The sequence below is a fragment of the Corapipo altera genome, unplaced genomic scaffold, assembly GCF_003945725.1.
Source record: "Corapipo altera isolate COAL_440 unplaced genomic scaffold, ASM394572v1 45, whole genome shotgun sequence".
NCBI classification, from domain to species: Eukaryota; Metazoa; Chordata; class Aves; order Passeriformes; family Pipridae; genus Corapipo; species Corapipo altera.
The window spans coordinates 454,977-479,422 of record NW_020884877.1 but is presented as its reverse complement, the minus strand read 5'-3'; the positions used below and the strand labels follow the sequence as shown (position 1 = coordinate 479,422).

The following is a 24,446-nucleotide window of genomic DNA, read 5'->3' as shown; positions in this document are numbered from 1 at the left end:
TCTGTGGCTTCACTGCTGTGCTCTGGCAGTATGAAAACTGAGTGACTTCTACCTGTGCTGCTCTCCTCCAGGTGCAGTGCTGACACTGCTCACCTTGAAGTATATTCCAGAGATGCTCTTGACTTCATGCTCTGGCCTGGCCCCTTGTTCAGGACAAGTCTTAAAGCAGTTCTAAAGAGTTCAATTACCTCCTGCCTGAGATGGTTTTCTTTGGTGCTCTCTACAATCTTGAGCACTCCACTTTGTCTCTTCTCAGAGGTCAGCAAAAGCCATCACTCACCCAGGTAGGCAGCCTGGCTGGTGGACTCTGCGAGCCCTTCCCGTCGCAGGTCCTTCCCTGCATCCCCTGGGGTGGAGCAGTGGGCAGGGGAGCTCTCCAGCATAAAATTCTTGCTTCGGGAAGTGCTGATGATTCGAGGTGGCAGGAGGATATTGATAACAGTCTGGAGCAGCAGCAGGACCTCAGGCTGCTCCAGCCAGGGGCTGTCTGAGATGCATTGGGAGGGGAAAGAGAGAGAAAGATCAGGCTACATCCTACCAAAAACACCCAAAAGATCCAGACCCTTTTCAGTTGCAAAACAGGATGTTCCCTATGCCAAAACTCCGTCCCCCACACCTTGTTATGCTGCTTCTTCTCCTGCAAGCAAAGGCAAAGTTTATTTTAGCACCAACATGAACACACACAAACACAGAGCTATGCAGCACAAAGAAATATCCCATTCAGTGGTCTCATTTCCTTTTGGCATTCCCCTCTCCCTTTACTCTTTGCTTTCATTTACAGATTTACCAGTGAAGACCCTTTATAGCAGAAAACAAGGACTAGGACTTGTGCCAGACAAGTGGCATGGATTGGACAGACTGTGATCCACAGGGGCACACAATTTCCGTGACCTCTGCTCCCCTCTGTGGGTTCTGCTACAACAGATTTATCTCACCCTGCACTCCAGTTTCAAAAGCAGGAGCATATCTGTGTAAGACCTGACTCAAGAACCACGGCACAGCTGAAACAAAGGAAAGAAACAACAACAGCTTCTCCCAGTGGGGTTTTTTTCAGTTTCAGACCCAAAGGGCACTTAGCTGACACACTAGTGTCAGAAAATCAAATTAAAAAACAAAAATAAAATACAGAGGGCAGGGAAAGTGCAAACATCAGTTGTCAGAAAAGGGGGAGAAAAATTCCTTTTGTTAAATTAGTCAGACCTTTGCTTCCAGATCCTACTGTGAGCACAAATGGAATCAGTAGGTTTAAAAGCATTCCTTCCCTTCTTTCCTGATTGGTGAATGGGGAGACGACATGGCTTAGGGGGAAATCTTCTTTCAAAGCCTGTGCAGTAATAATAAGAAAGGATTAAAAGATTTCATCAGCAGATCACGCACACAAGTCACTGCGGGGAATGACGATCCCCAGGCACCCTGTTTACACAGTGTAATACCAGCATTGATGACCTGATTGAAAACAAGCCCTCAGACTAGTTAGTCAGGAGTAAAAGGAACTCACAGAGTAACACAGGGGTCACCTGCTCTTGTTGCAGGCAAGATGTAAGAAGCCCAGATTCCTAACTCCTACGTATCATTAATAAAATCAGATGTATCCCAGAGGAGTCAGATGAGTGTTAGTCCTAAGCTCTGCACTTCCGTGAATGGCATCAGGACCTGACCCAGACTATGAGGAATAAAAAAAGGAACAGAGGAAACTGCAAAATGACAGAAGGTAAATATCCTGCTGTCCGAACATGGAGGCTATTCCCAAACACATTTTTTGTTCTGACTTACTTTGTTCTGCCCCATCATCCTCCCTAACACAAAGAATGAACTCCTGAAAAATAAACAAAATGCACATTTACTTCTTGACACACAGTCAAGCCTAAATTGAATGGTCTTTCACCTTCTTTAGAGGAGGTAATACAAATGACTGTCTAGTGACAGCACTTCTGCTCATTTACAGCATCCCAGTTCCTACAGACTTAGCTGTGAAATACAACTCCTCAAGCTTGCAGACCTGGGCTGAGAAATTCCAGGAGAAGAAGTTTTCTGATGGAGTGTGAAGTACTTCTGTTTCCTATCCTGCTGGAAGTATCAGGAATTATGACTACTCATGTGTTTTTCTTGACATGTTTGGTTTTCATTACATTTAAAGCTCACAAATGAGTGAACAGGGAGAAGAGGGTAAAAAAAGTAAAATCTCCCAATACTTTAAAAAACACTATTAATTTGGTATCTGGTTTAAAAAATAAATCAATAATATTTCAGAGAAGGTGAAGGGGGCCCTTTTTTTGTTTTTGATTAAAGAACCATTGCCTCAGAACTGGAAGAAACCTGTGTCAGTTTGTACCAGAAAGTGCTTTTGTGCCTCATGCTCTGAGCCGGCACTGTGTTTTGGTCCCTTCCCAAGCTGCCCTAATGCTCAGAAATACCTCCCTAAGTATTCAACTGGATGTGCCATGCACACTTAAGCATGCAAGTTGGAGCTAGATTAGGAAATCTGTTCCTTCTTCGAACACCACTCTGACTAACTTCATGCTAATGGGGAGAGAAAGGGATACAGAGGCAGAAAGACTCTGCAATAGTTATGGCACTGTTATGAGAAAGGAATAGTGATGAATGATCCAAAAAGTCCAGAATGCTTTCTTTTTTATTCTGGATAAAAAGGATGCCATTGCGTCAGCAGCTGAAAAGCCAAGTTGCCCTGCTTTTTGTGCTGGCATACTGTGTGATCAGCTCAAGTAAGAGCAGAAGCGCACAAACTCCACTCTCAGTTGCACACGTGGTCCCACAGGAAGACAGGAAGGGTTGCATGGACATGACCCAAGCCAGGGCCCATCTCTCTGGGGTAGGAGGCTTATCCTAACTCCTTAGATCCTGCAGAGAATCCTAACCTGCTTATCAGAGCCTTAAACAGCATCCATCAGCCAAACTCCCTTGGACTTCAATGGCAGTGTTAAGCTGATGGATGCTTGCTGTGGACTTGGCCCCAACAGATGAATTTTGAGCTCAGCTCAAGCCTTCAAAAAGGAGGGAGAATTTACATGTTGCTTCTCTTTAATTTTTGGTGTATATTCCACAGTTTTTGCCCAGCTTTTGCAGAAAGAAAACAGAGCACCGATGAGTTGGTGTCTCAACCCGAGGCTCTAACAGGCCTGGCCACAGGCCAGGGCAGACACACCTGTATCTGCAATGCTACAAGCCGGACAACAGCTGTGCTGAAGGGAAGAGGTGGTGAGAGATAAGGGCTGAGATGAAGAAGGGGTAATCCGTCAGCCACACTGGAGGGTCCTACTACTCCCATCACCTGCAATACAAACAGAGCACATCACCACAACTGGCTGCTTACAGTTTCACCCATGCCATATCCTCCAACATCAGTGAAATGGAGGTGCCTTTCATTGAACACTGAGTTGAGGTGGATCTAGGAGAACCAGCCCCCTCAGTGGTCCTTGCAGGAGCTGGGGCCAGTGAGGGGAAGGAGTACTAGCAGGGAAAGGAAGAGGAGAAGAGGGAACCAGCAAGGATGGGAGAAATGCACAGGTAACCTGGTACATTTATAAATGCACCCAGTACCAGCCTTGAATGACCAGCACTGGACCGGTGGAACAGCTAGAGTTGGAGGATATGTCATGTGACAACTGTAACAAATAAAAATATATCATCAAAGCAAAAAGTCTGCATTGAAACTGGACATCTTTTCCCTTCCCTTGCTGTTCTACTTGAAAAATAATGTCCTAAGTCTGACCCAAGCCGGGTTTTGCACAATGTTCAGATTCCTCTCAAACACAGTCTCTTCTCAGGAAGTGTAAGCATGATTTATCTCACCTGACTGACCCCAGATGTCTGAAGCAGAGTTGCCTGCATGTGACCTTGTCTGGAACTACCTGAAATATCAGCACTAGGAAACAGCATTTCTAAGAGAAGAGTTATTTGTACTGTTTGGGATGTGTCCCTCTGGAGGAATTAAATCACAGTCCTGCATATGCCTGTTTCTCTCCATGACTAGACTCATGTAGATGATGGGAACAGGGAGAAGTTACCTGGCAGATGACTAAGCTTATGGGAGATGAATACATGCTTCTTTTCAAATTTAGCCTGGGCAAAAAGCTAATAACCAGTTTTGTATCACAAAACCAAAAGACAATTTAGAAGGGAAAAAGTCAGAGCCCTTTCTTTGCATCACTATGGATTACCATTGAGATCAGCCTTCCTGGATGATCTCTTTTTGGGCTTCTTGATGCAGCTGGTCTACACATGATACAGCATGTAATCAGGGTGCTCTCACAGTGCACACAGCTCTGACAGCTAAAGCTAAAATACTCTTAGCAGTAGGAGTACATCTTTGCCTGGTAGCTCTCCCTGATGTTCCCAGTCAGCTGAATGTAAGCATGACAACTGCACTTTAGCACTGCAGAGCTTTCTGTTTGTAGGGCACTGGCTAATTCTTAATGCCTCTTGGAGAGCCTGCTGCTGTGATTCACCCTGCCATGCCTGCTTGCCAAAGTGGAAGTCCATTCCAAATTTGTGTTTGAGCTGTGTAGCAGCCTCTGCATGGAGCAACTCTAAGTAATCTGAGTGCCCAGAGTTGGCTTAGCTCCAGGCAGCTTGAACCTCTGCATGAACAGGGAAGTCTTACAGACTGACAGGTTGAAGCTTCCCTGCCCTTGCAGCAATGAGTGCTGAATGGACTTGAAGGACAGGAACCTGGCAAAACCTGATATTGCGTTTTAGCTGGTGATCATTGTTTTCAAAGCCCCTCAGAGCACTGGTAAACCCTGAAAGGTTTTTCTGTTGCTGCTAGAAGTAGTTACAACATTTTTGTTCTAAGGAGAAAATGTTATAAAACCCAATAACAATAAAAATGCTAGTGCAGCCTTTCTCTCTTTATTTGTATTTTTCCACATGGAATGAAAGCATGAATGTTTGCCCAAATGGCTGGAGTTACATTGCTATCAAAGTGGGGGCTTGTCCCCAGTGTAACAGTTGCACAAACACTAGAGTCTGTTTCTCAATGACCAAGCATCTCTCTGTTGTAACACACGTAGGAGCATAAAGTCTACTAGGAGTGGGATCTGAACATTGTACAGTGCAAACCTGTACGAGATCAAGCCAGGGACATTGCAAACAGTGGAGTCAATCCACCTTGTAAACCCTTCTAACTAGCCAACACCCGATGGCCTCTGACAGAGCCACCAGGGCCCTTCCCCCACTGGGGATGGTAGGTACCCCCAGTGTCACCTTCTCCCTGTCTCTACCAGGTGTGTGCAAGCCTCCACCACCCCACTCTCCAACTTGCAGCCCTCAACTCTCAGCTCAGTCTGGCAAAGGTGGATCTTCAAAGTGGTGTGTGGGAAGCAACGGAAATAAATCGCTTGACCGCTGCTACCAGTCACTGTATCTCCCCATGCACCACTTCAAAAATGAACCTTGCTATCTCTAGTGTCACTTGCGAAGTCCCCCTGCCAGGGGTAAGGGGGACAGGTAAAATGACAGGAGTGGTAATGAACTGTCATCTTCAGTCCAGAGAAGTCAACAGCAGGGGGAGGTTTAGTAAAGGTTCATGGGATTGCCACTTGGCTACTCACCAGATTGACACAGACATTGATCAGAGACCTAAGGTGAGGCAGGAAGGATATGATAGGCTGCCTCTGAAGTGTCAAACAAACCCCTTCAATCAAACTGCTGGCAGGCTCCCACTCAACCTGGCGCCTGCAATACAACAGTAGGTGCTGTTAGCCACGGGCTCCTGCCCCCCACCAGACGCCCACGACCGACACACAGTGACACCCACGGAGGAAACGCTTCAGACAGCAGTGACGTTCCAGGGAGCACAGAGTGCGCAACAGATGGAAGGTTTTACCCACGCATCTCAGGAAAGTGCAGAGCCACAGAGCACACTGGGCATTTGAGAGACAAGAAACATAGCAGAGCGTCTTTGCTGCTCACAGCAGTAGTGGTGATGCTGCATTTCGCTCCCTGACGATTCCCTCAGAAAAGATGAAAAATGAAAGGGAGCCCCAGACAGTGGTCTCAGGTGTCCCTATGTGCGGAAAAGATCTACTGTGCCATACTACCAGCTGAGAGTGAGTCCTCCATGTAGCTTATGGATGTTCTCACTGGAAGCCCATCATCTGAGTGCCCTCTGTAAGCTACTGTGCAGCTTGGTCTGCTCTGCCAGAGTGACTTATAAACACAGACTGCCCCAAATGTAAACTGACCCAGTAGTACAATCTTTATCTCCCTCATCCTGTGCAGGAGGCATGATTCATTTTCTATCAGCACCAGTCCTTCATTCCAGGATCCTTTCTTCGCTGACACTTTGCTTTTTTCACCAAAACAACATTTGGGGCTTGTGCCAGCTGCTGAAAGGATTTGCCTTCCTAGTCGTAAGCAGGCACAGCGTAGGTAACATCAAAGTGGTTCACACCCTTCATCTCAGGGCCTGACTCTTTGGAGTCAGTGCAGTTCAGAAGCCAGCATCTGACTAAGCACTTTTTAGGACAGAAAGATAAGGCTGGCATAGCTTGTTAGCTCAATCCTAAACAGTATCCTAGTTGAGCTCCCCAGACTTCTCAGAGACGTGGCGGACGAGGTGTTCACTACGTGTGTTCTTATATAGACCAACATACGTTCATCTTTGAGCATCCACTGTTCTTAGATCTCCAGAATAGTAGTTTGTTCTTGCATTCTTCTTACACACACACTGCTTCCAACAGACACTGGGTTTGGAGCGGGGTGCCCACAGGAGGCAGCATATAAGACTGTGATGTAAGTACTCCAATGGATGGCTCCTGGGCTCTGGCACCCAGGCCCATCCCTAAGAGACCCAGTGATGGCCCACTGATGCTTAAATGTAGATGCTGTATTTGATCCAGTGGCTTTGAGTCCCTTTGTGTACAGAGGAGCAATTTCAGCCAAGCATAGGTACAGGCACAGACAGAGAGAATATGAAGGGAATTTTAATGTATGAACATCCATTCAGTTTACATAAAAAGGAAAGATCTTCAGGAACAGAATACCCCTTATCTGCCTTTCAGGCAGAAGAAAGTATGAGCGAGAAAAGAAAGAATGAGCGAGAAGCAGACAAGACATGACAAAGAATCAAACCACCAGGAAGGACAAGTATCAAAATTTCTGCCTCTGAGTTCCCTACAAGGGCCGGAATTTCTTGAAGCAGGTTGTTACCCAAAGGAAAGCAATAGGTAGTGATGCCAGAAAGAAGAGATCACCTCCCTTTTATTTGCTCCATCTTTGCTGGGTACAGATAATTTACACTGGGACCTAATTCTGATGTTCTCTGACATGATTTGGCTTCTCAGCTGAGACTGACAGCAAAGGGACTGATTCAAGCAATTTAGGACATATGCCGATGGGGGTCACTAAGACCAATGACTCTTTTTACTCAGATCACTGCAAAATTTACAGGGCTGAGAGATTTTATACTACACAGGCTGGATTTGTACCACTGCCTCCAAGGTAGGAACACTCCATAGTCAATACTTCTTGAAATGGCCAAAGCCTGTGCCATAATGCCACTGTGTGATGCACCAGGCTTCCACTAGCCCCTGACTTGAAGCAGTTGATGCAGATCTGTGCCCTTTACTCAGGAGCATCCAGACGTTATCGCATAGCTCCAGACTATTTTCATCTTTACAGTGAACATAACAGTACAGCCATGCTACAAATGCTCTTGCTACAGTTTAACTTTCCAGTACAAAATAAAATTAATCTCCTCAACTCACAGCTAAGGTAAATAAAGAGGGCAGCGAGATGGTAAAAATCTGAAGACTTATTTTGGGAAAAGAAAAATGAGATTTCTGGAAGTTCTCTCTGTAGTTCTCAGTAACCATGTGTTTCTTTTGTTACCAGAAGACACAACAAAAATGTCAACGTAAACACATAACAGAGATAAAAACACCTGTTAATTTTCTGACACGTTGTAAAGATTCGCTGCAATGCGACAGCTTTAGCCAGGATGACATACCCACACTTCAAGGCTTGCAACATCAGAAAGGGACCCCCGCGGGTTTCCAGTGTACCAGCTCACCTCAGAGTAGGCATCTTGTGAATTTTATTGAACATACGATCCAATCTCTTTAAGATGAGGATAAGGGCAGGTCTCACCGCCTCGGCCGTCCAGTCCGTGATGGGCAGCATCTCCATGATGTAACGCCTGAGCCCTCGGCTCTCCATGGTCTGCGTGTCGTAAGGTGCCAGTTTCAGCAGGGAATGTGCGATTTCCGCCAGCCTGGAACCGGGGATCGTGAAGAGGGAAATCAAACACAACTTGTGCTTCTCCACGCGTGCAAACAAACTAAATGGTAAATCTTTGGCAGCCTAGTAAAAATGTGCTGCTATTTAAACTCTTAGACGTGGTCTCTAAACAATCTGTTAAGACTGTCTTGCTGGAATCACTGTTTAAGAACGAGTGGTCTAAAAACTACTTTTACATTGACATTAAATGTGCTGAAGGGACATGAGGAATCACAGATTTGTGTAGCTAAAAACAAAGTATTTGAGCTGTCAATCAGACTACATTGCAAATGTCTGTGAAATACAGACCCGATAAAACATATTTGTCAATATTCATTAATATCAATATTATTAAAATGGATTTGGGTTGGTTTTGTGCTTGTTTTTCAGTGTTACTACTGTAAAAAGTCTCACTGTGCAATTTTCAGGTGCTAAAATTTTAAAAATAACGTGTCCGTGGGTTTACACAACACGTCCTTTGTAGGATTACTCCCTGCAGTTTTGATTTGTTTCTCCTGACACCTCTACAGATTGTGTTGCTGTTGCTTCTTCTAACCCTCCCAGATGGCCTTGCCGATGGCATTTTCTGTGTTGACTATGAAATATCACGGCAGCATTTGACTCACACTTGCAGTTTGACAAAGATCTTCTGAAATACTTGAATGTTTGTGGCAAACAAAGACTATAAATAAAGCTGCATCTACTAATAAAAGGGATAGAAATCTGTATACTCCCTGAAACGGACTTTGTAGTGTATGATTACAATACAGCCTTATCCATATTGTGGGGGAGTTTTCCGAAATGCCTTCAACTAATGGAACATATCTCTATTCTCTTTATAATCTGCCTAGCAATATCAAGGGCAATGAATTCTTCAGATTAACCAAAAGTCCTATAAAAGTTTTTCTTTATCCACTTTTTCTTTATTATTCCTTTTTACAACTACTTTTTCCTACTATGGAGTAGGTCTGTTTTCTTAAACACTGTGAAATTTAAATTATCATATAATTAAGCTTCTTGCTGGCAACTTAACATGTGGCAATCAGTGATACATAATGGTATATGAAAACTTCCTTATGTGTTATAAAGTGTGAGATCCATTTTTTCATCCAATTTGAGAGGTCAATCTCAATTAAGCTTCTAGTTCTGTTCATGCAGAAATAAGCAACCTGGGAAATTCTTATCTTCCCGAAATACTGCCATAAACAGCTCACTGGATATGCATCTCCCTTTTTCATTGGGTCCAAATAGATCTTTAGGACTTTTGCAGACTAAACATTTAACTTCTAAATGGCTAAAATTGGGTGAGATTCAGCCTGTCTGAAGTGACTAGCATATTATCTTACTTTCTGAAGCCTCTGAAATGGCACCTGTCAGCCTCCCAGGACCATGGCTGTCACATCACATTCTGATAAGTCTGCTCTCTAGGTAGAACTCAGTTTTTATCTCCAGTGGTTAAATGTGGTCAGTCATTTCAATGATACTTACAAATTTATGTAAGAACCATGATGAAGTTTGCTTTTATTTAAGACTGTCTGTGATTAAGCACTTCAGGTTCCAACCCCAACAAACAGATATTTCTAGCACCTCCAGGACATTTAAGAGAATCAGAACACAGCTCATTATCTGCTGCAAATCAACTCCTTGGTTTTACTGCTGTAACCTTTGACTGTGAAAGACCTTTCTTGAAAAGAATGCAGTATTTGCCAGCTGCAAGTGTAAAAAGTGTGAAAAACTGACAAAAGAATTGGGTCCATTCTCTTTTGTCCCAGTTGTTGGACAAACTTCTCAGTAGCAACTTACGTTATTTTGTGTTTACCATGAACGGCTTACTCAGAGAATCAGGACCAAAGTGCTTAGAAGGCTCTATTCCCAACTTCTTCTAGGTCAGCACCACGTGAAACTTTGCAGTGAGCGTCCAGCCAGTAAGCTGGCCTCAGTGCTGCACCTTAATAAAAGACTTGGGCACCTCTTTATCCTGTAAATGCCTTCTGCCCCATCCTCCTCCCTATTTCAGGCACTTATGGAGTGGTTGCTCTGCCTTTCTTGCTTGTTAATTGCTGGTTCTGATGCACTGAGTCACAGGAGAGGATACAGCCTGTCAGACTGATTCAACCAGTCAGGCAGTCTCTCCAACCCCTGCCCCCTGTCGATACAGGCTTATCTGCCCTGATCTTCACTGCCACTGATTCTCATATATCAGATAGGCTTCCATGGAGCTATTTCAGATGGGGGTCTGAATGAGACCAGAGGAGAGCTTAAGAAACCTTCCTTATACACAGGCAGCATCAGGTACAATCTAAGGAACATCCAAAACAACCTCTGCGTGTTTCAGAGAGCAAAATGCAACTACACTACCAAAAAGTGATTCCATCTGCTATTATGAAAACTTAAGAGCTAAAAGAAGGGAATCTCCCTGAAACGAGCAAGAAAAGCAGCATGCCAGTGGAATACCTCATGTGGGACTTCACATCCAGCAGCTCCAGAGAAGTCACGCGGGGCTCACCAGCCATATTCTGCAAAATCTTCAGCCTTGGACCACAGTGCTTGTAAAACTCTGTGCAGATATTCAGCAATGACTCCCGTGGTCTCCTGAACTCCTCTCTGGCAATTCGTTCATCCAGCTCCTCTCGGGGAAGACCCTGGCCCTCCTCCAATATGTGAAGGTTCTCCCTGGAGAATATTAAATGAGACAAAGTAGGAAGTGTTATATGCAGGGGATCAGCAGGGATAGATTATAACAATGTCTCCATCTCGTTTTTGCAACAGGTGCTTTCTGCTGAAATTGAAAAGCAGTTGCACCTGCAATTAAAAAAACAAAAAAGGAAAATTATAATATGCAAAGTCATGCTAAAAATGTAAATATTTTTCTGTATGAACTATCCTTTGCTACCCTCCCCTGAAAAAAGGCTGCCTGTCACAGCAGCAGTGCATATAAACAGTTCATCATATGTCATGGAAGACTGGGCAAAGATTTTACTATACCTGATAAAGTGGAGTTTGGTTCCTTGTTCAGGGTACCTGGGAAAACAGAAACAGGGAGGTTTTAAACAGCAACTTAGTAATGTCTAAATTGTGCCTTTCTGAAAGAAAGTGATACTGTTGTAGCCCAGAGGTTTACTCAGCACGGGCAGGATGATATCTTGTGCCACTGGAACCATGGCTACACATAATTACCACATTGAACAGCCTTTACCTCCCAACTGGCTGCAAACAACATATTCCTACAGTTATCCACCCTGTTATGAAAGGACAAATTTAAGCTGATAAACCATAGCCCTCTTTCAAGTAATTTCTCTTACTGATTTTCCCTCCAGTGCTCAGTCTGTTCTACAAATCCAGAGCTCACCAAGTGGAAAAAACACCTCAGTGTGTTTTTTTGTTTTATTGTCATTTTCTCTTGACACTTCTTGTTGAGAAAGCATTAATAAACCTTGCACCACTTGGCTAACATGTCCAAGGCTGTAACAGTGATCATTCATGAGGCTCCTGCTCTTGCCAGCAGATGTCTGTTGCAATGATAATACAATAGAAGAAATATTGGCAGGAAATCTGGAGCAGTGCAAAAATATTTTGGATCAGAGATTGAACATTTGATAATCAGAAAGATCTGGAAATGTAAATCAAGATGCTTGAGTCACAGAGCATTGGGAATCTCTGCATTGCCTGTCAGCAGATACATATTAACTGCTCTCCAAAATGAGCAGACAGATAACAAAGCAGTACTTTCCATTGCACCTTATCTTCCTTAGACTGGGCAATCTTGCAATGGAAGTAAACGGCATATATCCACTTCAGACTCGAGCATGGGGGAGTTTATCTGCTTCTCAGATCAGGGGTTGAAGTCAAAGCTGTGTTTCATCCATGCCTGAATTGATTCCAGGAGTTATGACCCAAGATGTGTACACTACACATCCATAAACTGACATAGTAGCACTTTGATGACCCATGCAGAGAGTGATTTCTACCTCTCCTGAATACCAAAAAAAAAAAAAAAAAAAAAAAAAAAAGACAGGTAATAACTTGGAAAGCTCTAGGGGACAATTCCCTTTCCAGGTCAGTGCAAACATTCAGATTTTAAGCACAGTAAGGCACAGTCTGGCTAGGAGAAGGCAGAGCTTCCTAGAAAAATAATCAGTACTGCAACAAAAAACCTTCATAATCCCAAATGCTTGTGGGTGGATTTTATAACAAAATTTCTTAAGCCCTTTCTCTATGACTAAATTGTCAGAAGCCTTGTCTGATTTGCAGCAGCCTAACTGGAATGGCCACTATGGCCAAGGAGCACTATTATAGTTTGCTGGTGCCATGTCCTTCTTCCATGAGAAGGTTCTTTAGTGTTTTGTTGGGGTTTTTTAAGAAGGACAAAAATATTCCCAGTCATTCTTCCACTTCTCTCAAATTCTCCATCACCTCCTCCTTTGCTATCTGCAACTGCAAAAAAACCACAGACCAGTGTGGAGGTAAAGTTCATACAAGGAGAGCATAGGAAATGTAAAAGGAAATGTAAAAGGGAAGAAAAGAAACCTAGAGGAGGTGCCAGTCTGCGAGTATCAACTGACATGCAGTTTATGCTTGTACTCCTGTTCAATACTTCAAAACAGGGCCCGAAGGATCTGACCCTTCTGCTATCCAAGTGTGCTCTGCCCAGTGGTCACTTTGACAGTGGACTCAGCAGGAAGCAAAGCATAGAGAAGAGGGACATAGTTGCTTTGGCAGTATACTTCTAGAATACAAGAGAAACAAACAGGAAGTAATTTAAGATAGATGTTATCCATTTTGATATCCTGGTCTTCTACTTAGAAATTCTAGTTTTGAGTATTTTGGTTGCCATCAGAAATGCAGTCTTGGGCTATGTGCTCTTTTTATGTGACTGTTCTCTCACAATATCTAGAGCACTTCCTAAGCTCTCTGAGGCCAAGCACTCCAAGTAATGCTGCCTTACTCAAAAAAAATTAAAAACCTGTTAAGAAAAATGAAAGAAAAGGCCCCTGACTTACCTGGTGTTCACACCTGCTGTCATGGTGTGGTTTGCTGTTGTGGTCCCTTTATGGCCCTGGTCACATCGACTCATCTGTGGAGCTGTCATAGGCCTAGCAAAGAGGTGAACAGCACATTACACACTAAATCTAACAAGCACAATGAAATTCTCCTTGTGATCTGGTGAAATCTGGCACTAACTTTACCATGTCTCAAACTCAACTGTTATTCAAGCTGAGATGCACATTGTGGCCTCCTGTGCATTCCCTCTCCCACACGGAAAACCATATGCAGCTCAGACCTTTGACCCACGTGGGTTACCTGGTGAGAACTTCTACACTGTACAGGAGGGCCTGCAAAGAGGTGGCAAGGGCACCCATAGAAGCAATCTCCTCACGAGCTGCTGTCCCAGTCTCCACTTCAGAGGTTTGTCGCTTCAGTTTCTGTAAGTAACAGGGAACAAGCGCTTCCAAGACCATCAGCATCTGGAGGCTGGAAAAATAACGATTTGTTTTACTTTGTCAGTCCTGAAACTCACTTTAGGTAGAGGCATAAGTTCCTATCTGAAGACCCCTGGATCTCTCACTGGGCTTGTGATTTCATTGCTTCTCACTAGAAGCCCAGAGCCAAAGAAACTATTGGATGAGGGATTTCAGGGGGAAAATTAGCTGATGCAAGAAACAATAATAGTAATGGAAACAGCCTGAACTTCTGGGTATCTTCCAGATATGTCATCCATTTGCTAACAACCATCTTCCCTTTCACAGACCCTTTTATTCTCGTTTCCCTCTTGCAAACTAATCTTTGTATTTTAGCAAGTTTACCTCCCCACTCTCTTATCTTTCTGTTCTTTCCAGCTGCTTGTTTCTCCCCATCCAGTTCCCTCTCCATTGCTTCTCTGATGACAGAAACCTGCAGGAAATGGTGTGTCTCCCCTGGGAAATGCAGCTTAAGTGTTGCTGCTCCAGCTGCCATCCTGCTTAGTGCTGCAGTCAGCAGCTGGCAGGATTTGGAGCTGATGTTCTAGCCAGGGCTTGGCCTCACAGGGAAGCTCCGTGTTTGGAATGCATTTCTGTACCCCCTGCCTCCATTTTCCAGCCTTGCTTTCACATACCCTGTGCAGCTTTTATGCCTTTTCTGAGTCTGCACAAACCAATATAACAGATTAGCACCTTCTGAATGACTCAGGAGCATAGGCCACCACTGTCACACACAGCTTGATGGCTTCGCTGATGGAAAAGGTCAGGTCTTCATTTCCATAGCAGAAGTCTGAGGGAGTAAAGCAATATGAGAAGACTATCACACAATCATACTGAATATGAAAGGAGCTAGCATGCTTTTTCTTTTTTCTTCTCTCCACTTGCTTGCTTCTTAAAACTGCCCAACAGGCACTGGCTTTTGATAAAAATCTGTCTATATAAAGGAAACATATGCTGCACTCCCACTTGCACCCTGCTGTCCAAGGACTCTGTAGGTGAGAAACAGCTCTCAGTAGGTCACTCATGGCTGAGCACAAGGCCTACAGCTGCTGGAGTCCTGTTTCAAACACCACCCATCACAAGCAAATCTTAAGCTCATACATGACAAAGGCACATGTCAAATTAATGATAATTTTTATGCTCCTCCTGCTTTTTCTTACATGTTTTCACCAGACAAAAAATGATGGTGATACACCACTGATGGCAGAAGATAATTTTACTTCCAAATCAAACACCTTCCATACTGTTAGCCACATGGGTGCCAGCACAAAAGTGAGTTTGTTGTGCTAGTGATTTCAGAGAAAGTCTTCAAAAGCATTTAAGTCCTATACTACAAATATAACTTTGGGGATAATTAGTTCCAGGCACCAAGAAACTAAAGTATCAAAAGAATAATATCTGTAATACAACTATAGTCCCGTTTTCAGAAGTGACTTTGGTATGCAGGAGCCCAAGTAAAAGTTAAGGTCCCAAAACATGTAAACAAAACACTTTGAACAATGGAATTTGGATGTCAAATATTTTAGAAAATTCTGATCTTCATATGGAAGATACCAGATACACAACATACTCATCTACAGCCTCATCATCAACACATACACTTGAGAATTTTCAGAGATGTCTTTGAATAGCCCTCCACAGAAACCCCAAAGATTTTATATAAATGTTTGCTACATTCAACAAAGAGGAAGAAGTATCTCCTGTTTCTGTACTATTTTATATTATAACTGGTGATAAAATCCTAGTATGTAACAAAGCTTTAACTCTAAGGCTAGTCAGGCTTCACAGTGCAACAAGATAAATATTATTTAAGGGAAGTGCAAATGTGGAAAGTAAGCTGAAGATCCTAATAAAAATCAGCAAAAATTACTTCTCTGCAAATCACAAAGTAGCCAAATTATTAAATACTGTGCATAGATAACTTGTCCTGGATACATCATACAGCCATATATATTCTGCTTTGTGATAACATCCCCCCAGGAGCTCAGCACTGCTGGATATCTAACGGCATCCATCATAGTCTGCCCATGGGAGAGGATGCTTTTGTTTCCTGTCCCCATGGAGCAGAGCAGAGGATGATCTTGTCAGCATGATACAGTTTATTAGGCATCTTGATTTTTCACCCACACATGATAAAATTCAAAATGCCAGGGGCTAGTCTCAGACCAGCAGGCTTAATGCAGAAAAAGTAGCTTTGGAAGGAAGGAAGTTAATAATTCTCCTCCTGCAGAAAATATCAAAAGGATGGCGGTGATAAAGCCAAGCTTAAAAGCCTCATGAGGCATAAGAAACAAATATGATAGCATTCTGGGAGAAGAGAAGGGCCCTGAATAAATCTGACTGCATCAAATATATGCTGAATCAATAAACAACAAATCAGAATTGAAGAAAGGGTGCTCTGCTGTTACCTAATGACTTGAGAGGCTTTTCTGCTTTCACCAGCTCTAAGATGTCCAAAATATCAGGAGTATCTCCCTCCAAGGACTGCAGCAGGTCAAACAGGCACTGAGCTGACACTCCTTTGCTGGTTCCGTTGTTTGTGGCATCCTGTTCCAACAACAAACATTCATGGCTGGTTTTCTGAGGGCCTGTGTGCACCTCAGGAATCTTCATCTGGAGGTGTGGGCAACCTTTGTTTTTGACAAAGGGCCCACACGGAGTTCAAGAGCTCACCACTCCCAAATAATAAGGCTTGCCTGACTCAACAGACTCATGCTACAGCGGGAGCATGATCTGAAAACTGCACACAGATCCTTGCTGCCCTGTGAAGGACAGATATGTGTGCTTGCTGTGTATGTACAATTAGATTTGGCAGCCCCACTTCAAATTAAGATGCCATTACCTTGCCTTAACTCACTAAAATGTTGAAAAGTAATAAGGGAATATTTCAAAACAGGGCTAGTCCAGTCATTGAGTTCACATGTACTAAAACTTGGCATTAAGCTTTTAATTCCTGTTGCTAGATGCTAGGAATGGATTTCCATTTGAAGAGCTAGAAATCATTATTGTCCTTTTATAACGTATTTATACACAGAAATTTGAAATGAGGCCGCATTTACTAGCCTGGATATCAGTGGCCAATTCATTATCTCAGCACCCTGCTCCATCAGCTGTTCCACAGAAGTGTGCAGAAATAAGTTTAAGAACCAGTTCTGTTCAGCACTCGGTGTTTTCTGTTTGTGACCTCTGACAGGGGCTGGCTGCATGCACAGGCTTCCCCACTATGAGACTAGAGAATCACTCTTACTCACAGGGAACTCCAGGAGAGGGGCCACGCTGGCAAACAGCTGCAGGATAAAGGGCTTGCGGTGCAGGACGTAGAACTGGCGACACGCGAACTCGATCGCTTGGCGCAGCTGGGGGTTGCTTTCATAGTCAGAGTACACCTGAGCAGATGGAGGAGGACATGGAGGCACTACTACAGGGGAAGAACTCTTCATCTCCTGAGCCCAGACTGAATCAACTACAGCCTGGTCATTCCTGACATGTTTGCCTAACAGGCTTTTAAAGATGGAGACTGGGCCACCCTCCCTGGCAATGCATTTCAGGGACAAACTACCCTTAGAAAAAAGGTTTGCTTTTCACGCTTGAACCTTCTTTGCCACACCTTTAGTCCATTATTTTTTGTCCTATGTATCACAGGTAGAATCCTTCCCTCTCTTTCCTAGAAGCACTTTACTTCTCAGAAGCCAGTTAGTGCTTTGTTCCTCAATCTTCATATTTTTTAGTGAATCAGATCTTCCAGTCCTTCCTGACAACACATGTTTTCTAGATGACATCCCTGTTCTTCTGCAGTCTCTTCAGTTAACTGATGTTTTTCGTGCAGTGCCCACTGGACAGAGACAATACTTCCAGTCAGGAGTGCTGCTGATTGGAGCAGCAGAATTATTCCATGTTTCTTTCACAAGATACAAATCTGTGTAGGTATCTCAGAATGGCATTTGAGGTATTTTTCTCTTTTATCCTTCAGTAGAAGGATACTGTTGGTTCATGTTTAGCTTCAGATCTATAAAAACTCCAACACACTGTCCTGCAGAGGTGCTACTGAATCAGCTGCTTTCCCTTCCACATTTATGTGGCTGATGATTTGAAAGTAAGGTGTAAGCTGACCAACATGATCTGTTTTCTTTTCCTTTTTTTCCAATTGCATCTCCAGTTTGTCATGATAATTTGGACTCCTAGCCTGTCCTCCAACACACTGACAGTGCCACCCACTATTAAGATCTTTTAAGGTTTTTAGAGTGGCATTTCCTTCAGGGCTGGCCACTGAACTATGAAACCAATATGTTACCAAAGATGTGGGATTTGTTTCTCTGTTATGCAAACAATATAAATTGCTAGGAACAACTTCTCTGTGCTTCCTTTTTCTGTCCATTCCAATCACCTGTCTGCACTTCTCTGCTGGTACAAGTCTTGTTTGGGGTGTGGATAGGAAGGATTTTCTTGGTATTTGCTGACAACAAGAAATACTAAGATTTTTTGGTAGTGCAAAATTCACATTACAGCCCAGGGCTCTTTAAGTGTGAGACCTCTGCAGAGATGTATTCACTCCTCAGTAACCTGGTAGGCTGAGTTTAACGTGGCTTTAATACAACCAGAAGCCTCTAGAATGGTTATGAGGACACCAGAAATATCTCATTTATCTTAGAAAAGGGAAATAATTATCTGTATATACATTTTACCAAAGAAGGTGGAAAAACCTGCATCAAAAAGAGCCCTGTGGGGGTCTATGCATGTATGCACCAGGAGCTAAGCTGTTAATGGCTGGTTCAATTAAAGACTGGATCAAGCCCAGAAGCGGTAGAAGAACTGACCACAGACCACCTAATCTTGAGTGCCTGAAGCACAGAAGTGAAGGACTGCAAAACCAAACAAGCTCAGCAACACTTGGGTTTTGTTTTGGAATTGCTTTTTTACATCTCAAGAGGGGTATTTTATTAATTCAGTAGTTGACAATAATTTGGGAGAGGGAGGATAGAAAAGAATTACAAGCTAATTTCTCTGCATATGTGGTGGTTTGGGCTAGGCCTTCCTTGGTGACCAGTTTGTAGCCAAGGAAGGGTCCAGATTTACCCAGTATTCCCTACGATTTTTACATAAGCCAGACTATAAGAAGAAAGGAGGAGAGGCCTTCGCTCTCTTTCCTTCCGGCGGCTTGGAGGTGCAGGTTCCCTGCTGTTGAGTCTGCCGTGTTGGGGAGCGAGGTCTGGTAAGGCCTTGTCGACCTTGGGAGGCGGAGGTTGCCGGCGATCCTCCTGGAGTGACTCTCGGTTGTCCCAAGGAGAGTGGTGGGATATTTCTTTGCTAACTCTTTAGTTACTAGATCTCGGGCTACTGATTGGGATATATATATATATATTTTATTTTGGTTTTGTTCCCTTTCCCTTCCCCCTTCCCTTTCCCTTGTGAAATTGTATATATTTTAAATTGCATATATTTCAATTGTAACATAAGTGTAAATATATTTATATATATCACTTTAGCTGTCTCTCTCTCGTTTCGGGTTTTCTTAGTTGGTTGTTTTTCTCCCTCTTCTCCCTGAGGTTTTTTTTTGGGGGGGGGGCACTTCTGGTGGTAAGGTTTGGAGACTTGGCAGGGAGTCAGCTTCAAACCATATCACCATATGAAGTGAAAATGAAGTGAGACTCCTTCATAGGTCTGAATGATTACTGCCAAGTACTTCAAATTATGTTATTAAGCTATGTTATTTCAAAATGTCTTGTTTCTAATGAATAAACCCATGCACTGACAACTTGGATCCAATTTATACTTATCTAACCATGTAAGGCACGATATTACAGTTTCCAGTTACTAGAGATTTTGTTTAGGTAGCTAAAGTAATCACTGGTCCTAATTACTGTGCTCCATTAACTATGCTAAAATGAATACATACAGGAATGCTTCTTTTACAGAAATGATAGTTTTCTCTGTATTTGCATTATAATACTTAATCTCTAGATACTGTCTTCGAGCCCTACAGAAATAATCCTTTCTTTCTGTAAAACAACTACTTTTTTTAAATTTCATTTTCAGTAGCTAATTTTTCTCAAAAGTAAACAGGAAAAATGGTCTACTTGTACACCTCAAAGCAAAGAGAAGCTCCACCTCTAACACTTCCAGTACTTGTCATCACTCACAGGAAAAGACAACACACAGTTTTTCATAATTAAAAAGTGATTATAATTTTGTTTCAATCAGCAAGTAGCAAACAGATATTTCAATGATTCCCCAAGTTTCAGCCGTCCCTGGAGGAGAAACCACCGAGGGAGACCCAAGGCCCAAAAATTGTCCAGAAATTTCACATTTCTGTGTGGCAGTACAGAGTAAGGGAAATGGACATTCATTTACTTAACACAAACAAGTAAATAAAATGTAGTCATTTACTCAAGAAGAAAAGGGAAAGCTAATTTGGGCCATCCGACCCTGATCTGCTGCCTGCCTGAGGCCTGCAAAATTCGTGCTCTCGCCAGGACTCAGCAGATTAAAATTTCCCCTGTTAAGTGTCAGTTCCATCGTAGAATCACAGGATGGTTTGGGTTGGAAGTGACCTTAAAGATCACATAGTTCCACCCCACTGCCATGGGCAGGGACACCCTTCACTAGCCCAGGTTGTTCCAAGTCCTGTCCAACCTGGCCTTGAGTTCTTCCAGGGATGGGTCATCCACAGCTTCTCTGGGCTACCTGTTCCAGTGCCTCACCACCCTCACAGGGAAGCTTCCTAATTTCTAACCTAACCCTACTCTCTGTCAGTGTAACACACGGCTTGGTCAGCAGCATTCCCTCCTGTCGTTCCTGGGAGTGGCTCACCTGCAGCATGCTGGGCAGCACCCACTGGTACCCGCTGAGGGAGAAGAGGTGGTTGAAGTGCACGGCTGTGTTGATGACGGTGGCAGCGTACTGCCTCAGCAAGGCACTGTCCTCGGGGTGCAGGATCAGGGCACCATTGAAGACATTCAGGAACAGCATGATCTCATCCCCCCAGGGGAACTCACTGGGCATACCAAGGAACATCTCCTCCAGCAGCTTAATCCACAAGCTTTTCTGAAGAGTGTCCAGACCAAAGAGCTCTTTCCCAGCTGCGGGGGAAAAGAGGCAACAGCAATCAACTCTGTCCACCACAGCCAGCCTTGTCACATTCCCAGAGGCCAAAGGTCTCTACAAAGAACCATCCCACAACACTGACCATTGTTCTGCCTTTTTAAAATGATCTCACCCATCCTGTACCCTTTTAACTGCCCATAGGGCTTGAACAAACCTTGACTGAAAGCACCAACATGAAGACAGAGAATAAGGAATCTCACACTGTTAAATCTGCTCTCTGCTGGTTGGAAATTCTCCTCTTAAAAAGTGGAAGATGTGAGCTTGTACGTGCATCATCTGCCTCACACAATCTGAACAGCTGCGTGGATTTATGCTCAATTTTTATCCTCTAGGTGTCCCACACATGACAGGACATCTATGCAGAGTTACAATAATGCTTCTGAAATCAAGTGCCTTTAGGGCCTGTTACAGAACTTGCCAATGCTTAACATCCTGCAACAGAGGCCTGTTTAATCCTGAAGTCCTTAAGAGTAAAGTTTCTAAAAATTGAGCAGTTTCTACATCCCTGCTGCAGAATTTGTCCAGTCTTCATTGGAAGCCCATTGTTTCCTCAAAGTAGATGGCAAAGGGCTCCAAGAAATCCTTTTTAGGAGCAGTTATGATACTGGACATAGTAGTGCAGCTGTAGCATCATGCATAATTTTAACACTTAATTAAATTATTCTCATTTGTCTCTAAAGAAAGTAGCTTTGTCTGGAGACCTGTAACAGTGAAACCCTCCCTTCTGCTGCGCTTACAAACCAACAGCTCTGTCCCTAGGAAAAGATTTATCAGCTTTCAGTTCTTCTGCAATGCTGCAAAGCCTGTGGGCAAATGAAGTACCTCATCGAAACCTTCTCGGCCTTGTACAGCCCCAGAGAAAGCTCCCAAAGGCCATACCTTGGGCATCACTGAACAGTGAGAACTCGGCATCAATGGCACTTCGGGGAAATGAAGGCAGGCGGAGGAGGTCCTCCTGTAGCATGGACACATGGGACTGCTTGTGGGCAGTAGGTATTTTCTGCGTCAGGGATATCAGGAACAAGACTCGCCCCACCTCTTCCAGCTTGCGGGTGAACACCTGACAGAGAAAAAGAGACAAGGATCTGAATCAGTCTGACCAAAAAGCTCTTTACAATGTATATGTACCCTAGGTTCGCTTCCTCTTATGGGAGGGATGCTGCACTCGTGGCCCAGAGGATCCTGCTGAAATTCACAGGGCTAGTGCTGCACCCTTTGGGTAGAATTTACGTGACCACTGTTCTCCAGCCCAGCTCTGCAAAGATGGATCGTGTTTGTAAAAAAGTTTCTAACAACATTTTCTATCTCAGCCTTCTGGAGGACCCTAAGTGGCTGTCAAACACTTTGCCATTGTGCCATGTGATGTTCTGTAGATTAATGTAAGCTTTGCCAATGTGAGCCCCAATGTGGCCAGAGGAAAACCAACTCCAAACTGAAAACCATATGGTTGGCAGTTGCTTTCTGCAAGGTCTTAAACTATAGTCAACATGAAGTAGGAATTGTTATCCATCTTCTGGGATGAGGATGGCTCACATCTGATTGTAGAAAGTGTATGTATAGTTGCAAAAGCAAAGCAGTCAATAAAACAAAGCAGACCAGAATCTGTGTTATTGCAAAGGAGCAAAGTCCTCCTTGATTTGAGACAATCATTTCTGGTTTACACCAGCTGGGAAACTGAGTTCCATTCTACCAGCCTCCTTTGAACTTGTGACTGGTAGGACCAGCCTATTTTGATACCAAAAGTAACCATGAGGCAGCATGATGCTTCATACTAGAAGCAACTGTCTTTGGAAGCAGTTTTGAGGCAGCTCTTAGCTACTGGGAAGAAGCTAAAACATGGAAGCATGTGGCTTAACATGTGACAAAGCCCAGCTTCACATGTCCTTCCTTGCTGTGACCTTGCTCTAAAGTGCACTCAGCTCAGAATTGGGTGCTCAATCAATCAACAATAAAGAAAGTACTTTTCCATGGATTGCTGCTCTGTGGGCAGTGGCTACAGAGCTGCTTTCTTTGCTGAAGCTGGATGTTTTTCAGCAACATCTTGCATGATTACAGAGAGGCTGGTAGATGGCTGATGTAAGTTTTACCTTACAAATATTTTGACCTCTCAGTACTCTAAATAGAAAAATGTGGAAAGCAAAATAATACCCTGACAAAACTGGACAGGCCATTTAAATCTTTTTGGATCATGTAGGATGTATCAAACTTATTCATTTCTGGGACACATCTCCTAGAACCAGAGTGAGAGTAATTTCTGTTAGAGAAGCAATCAAAATGATCCCAAGTAATTTCAGATTTTTATAGACTTTCTACTGGCAGATGCAGCACATGAAATATTTCCCTATTCTGTGCCATACACATATGAGACAGCATTAACTATGTTTTCCATTATTTTAGCTGGTAGTAGCTCTTAAGCAGCTTTATAGCTGCTTTTTATAACCACTCCTGATGATATTTTCCCACGCTCACATTGCTAGGGACATAACTACAGTAACTGTTTTTTCACTAGAATAATACAACTGTTAAACCCAAATGCATACTGTATAACCATAATCCCCTATCCCCTTTTTTATTTCCTGCTTATTACCATCCTCTGCAGATACAGCTAGAACAAAGTTCTTGATCTACATGCAGCACGAGTGAAGGCCTTTAAAGGAAAAAGAAAGGTTTATTTATAGGGTTTGTTTCTGGGCAAAGGTGTTTGATGGCACAGTAAGATACCTGCTTCTGAATGAGCTCTTGACCCTTTTCTGGATGCATCTGCACCAGGTTGAGCTGGGGAGAAACAGACCTACGGAAAGGATAAATGTCACGGACGTAGGTCTGCCAGGAAAGGAAAAAAGTGTATTTTAAACAAATGTAATCATAACAGCATCAATCAACAGAACAGAACAGAATAAAAAGCCCTTTAGCCCTTTCTCAAGGGCAGGGACTTTCAGACAGTGTCAGGCATCATGAAAGAGCATAAACAGAAGAGAAATTTGCTCTTTTCTATGAAAACTAGACATTAATGACTTAAGAGCAAGGGACTCCTCCTCTGCCTCTTCCCTCTTCTGTCAAATTCCAATTTTTCATCTCACACACAACTAAACACTCAAGATGTGGTGCTCAGAGGACAGAACTCTGCCTATTTATGGGCTGCTTGTTTTCCTTTAGATAACCCTGATGTTGAAAAAGGGACAAGATGGAAAGAACAGTCGCCTGAACCTGATCTTTGCCTTACCTTGTTGTAATGAATGAGATTCCAACGCTTATCCATTAAAAAATAATGAGAAGACTGAGTTTCAGGTATGTTAAAAAACTCCAAGCACTCCTGAAAAAAGAAGAAATCAAAACATTCTGTTACTTTTTAGTTGTCTTGTACAAAGACCACAACATCCAAACAAAGAATATCCATCTAATATAATAACATATAAAGGCACAAACCTTTAATTTCTGGTTTTTAATCATAAAGTACCTGAATATGTTTGTGATAATCAAGGCATGCTGGTATCACAGTCCTGAAAAATGATGTTTATTATTTTGATGTCTTTATATCACCCATATGAAGACTCTATGAGCCAGATGGGTATTGCAGCTTCCATTTCCCTACTGTGTATTTATCAAGTTTTAGTCATAGATGATATGCAAGGACACTGAAGTTCTGAT

General features: G+C 43.2%; 1 protein-coding gene across 16 annotated transcripts in view; it reads right to left on the bottom strand.

Annotated features, from left to right (window-relative positions):
* UNC80 (unc-80 homolog, NALCN channel complex subunit) overlaps nucleotides 1–24,446 on the bottom strand; it is a 121,358-nt gene that overhangs the window by 19,758 nt on the left and 77,154 nt on the right. For 15 of the 16 annotated variants that reach the window (XM_027636436.1, XM_027636435.1, XM_027636422.1 and 12 more), the window contains 16 exons: nucleotides 24,022–24,111; nucleotides 23,520–23,621; nucleotides 21,678–21,858; nucleotides 20,505–20,773; nucleotides 16,949–17,083; nucleotides 16,106–16,244; nucleotides 14,391–14,487; nucleotides 13,540–13,710; nucleotides 13,239–13,331; nucleotides 11,224–11,259; nucleotides 10,693–10,911; nucleotides 8,033–8,233; nucleotides 5,571–5,694; nucleotides 3,164–3,289; nucleotides 1,201–1,324; nucleotides 281–487 (listed from right to left, as the gene is read on the bottom strand). In XM_027636436.1, coding sequence (XP_027492237.1) covers nucleotides 281–487; nucleotides 1,201–1,324; nucleotides 3,164–3,289; nucleotides 5,571–5,694; nucleotides 8,033–8,233; nucleotides 10,693–10,911; nucleotides 11,224–11,259; nucleotides 13,239–13,331; nucleotides 13,540–13,710; nucleotides 14,391–14,487; nucleotides 16,106–16,244; nucleotides 16,949–17,083; nucleotides 20,505–20,773; nucleotides 21,678–21,858; nucleotides 23,520–23,621; nucleotides 24,022–24,111 — 2,314 coding nt within the window. Of the gene's footprint in view, nucleotides 1–280; nucleotides 488–1,200; nucleotides 1,325–3,163; nucleotides 3,290–4,288; nucleotides 5,695–8,032; nucleotides 8,234–10,692; nucleotides 10,912–11,223; nucleotides 11,260–13,238; nucleotides 13,332–13,539; nucleotides 13,711–14,390; nucleotides 14,488–16,105; nucleotides 16,245–16,948; nucleotides 17,084–20,504; nucleotides 20,774–21,677; nucleotides 21,859–23,519; nucleotides 23,622–24,021; nucleotides 24,112–24,446 lie in introns of all 16 variants that reach the window. The other variant, XR_003526531.1, reaches the window with a different exon arrangement.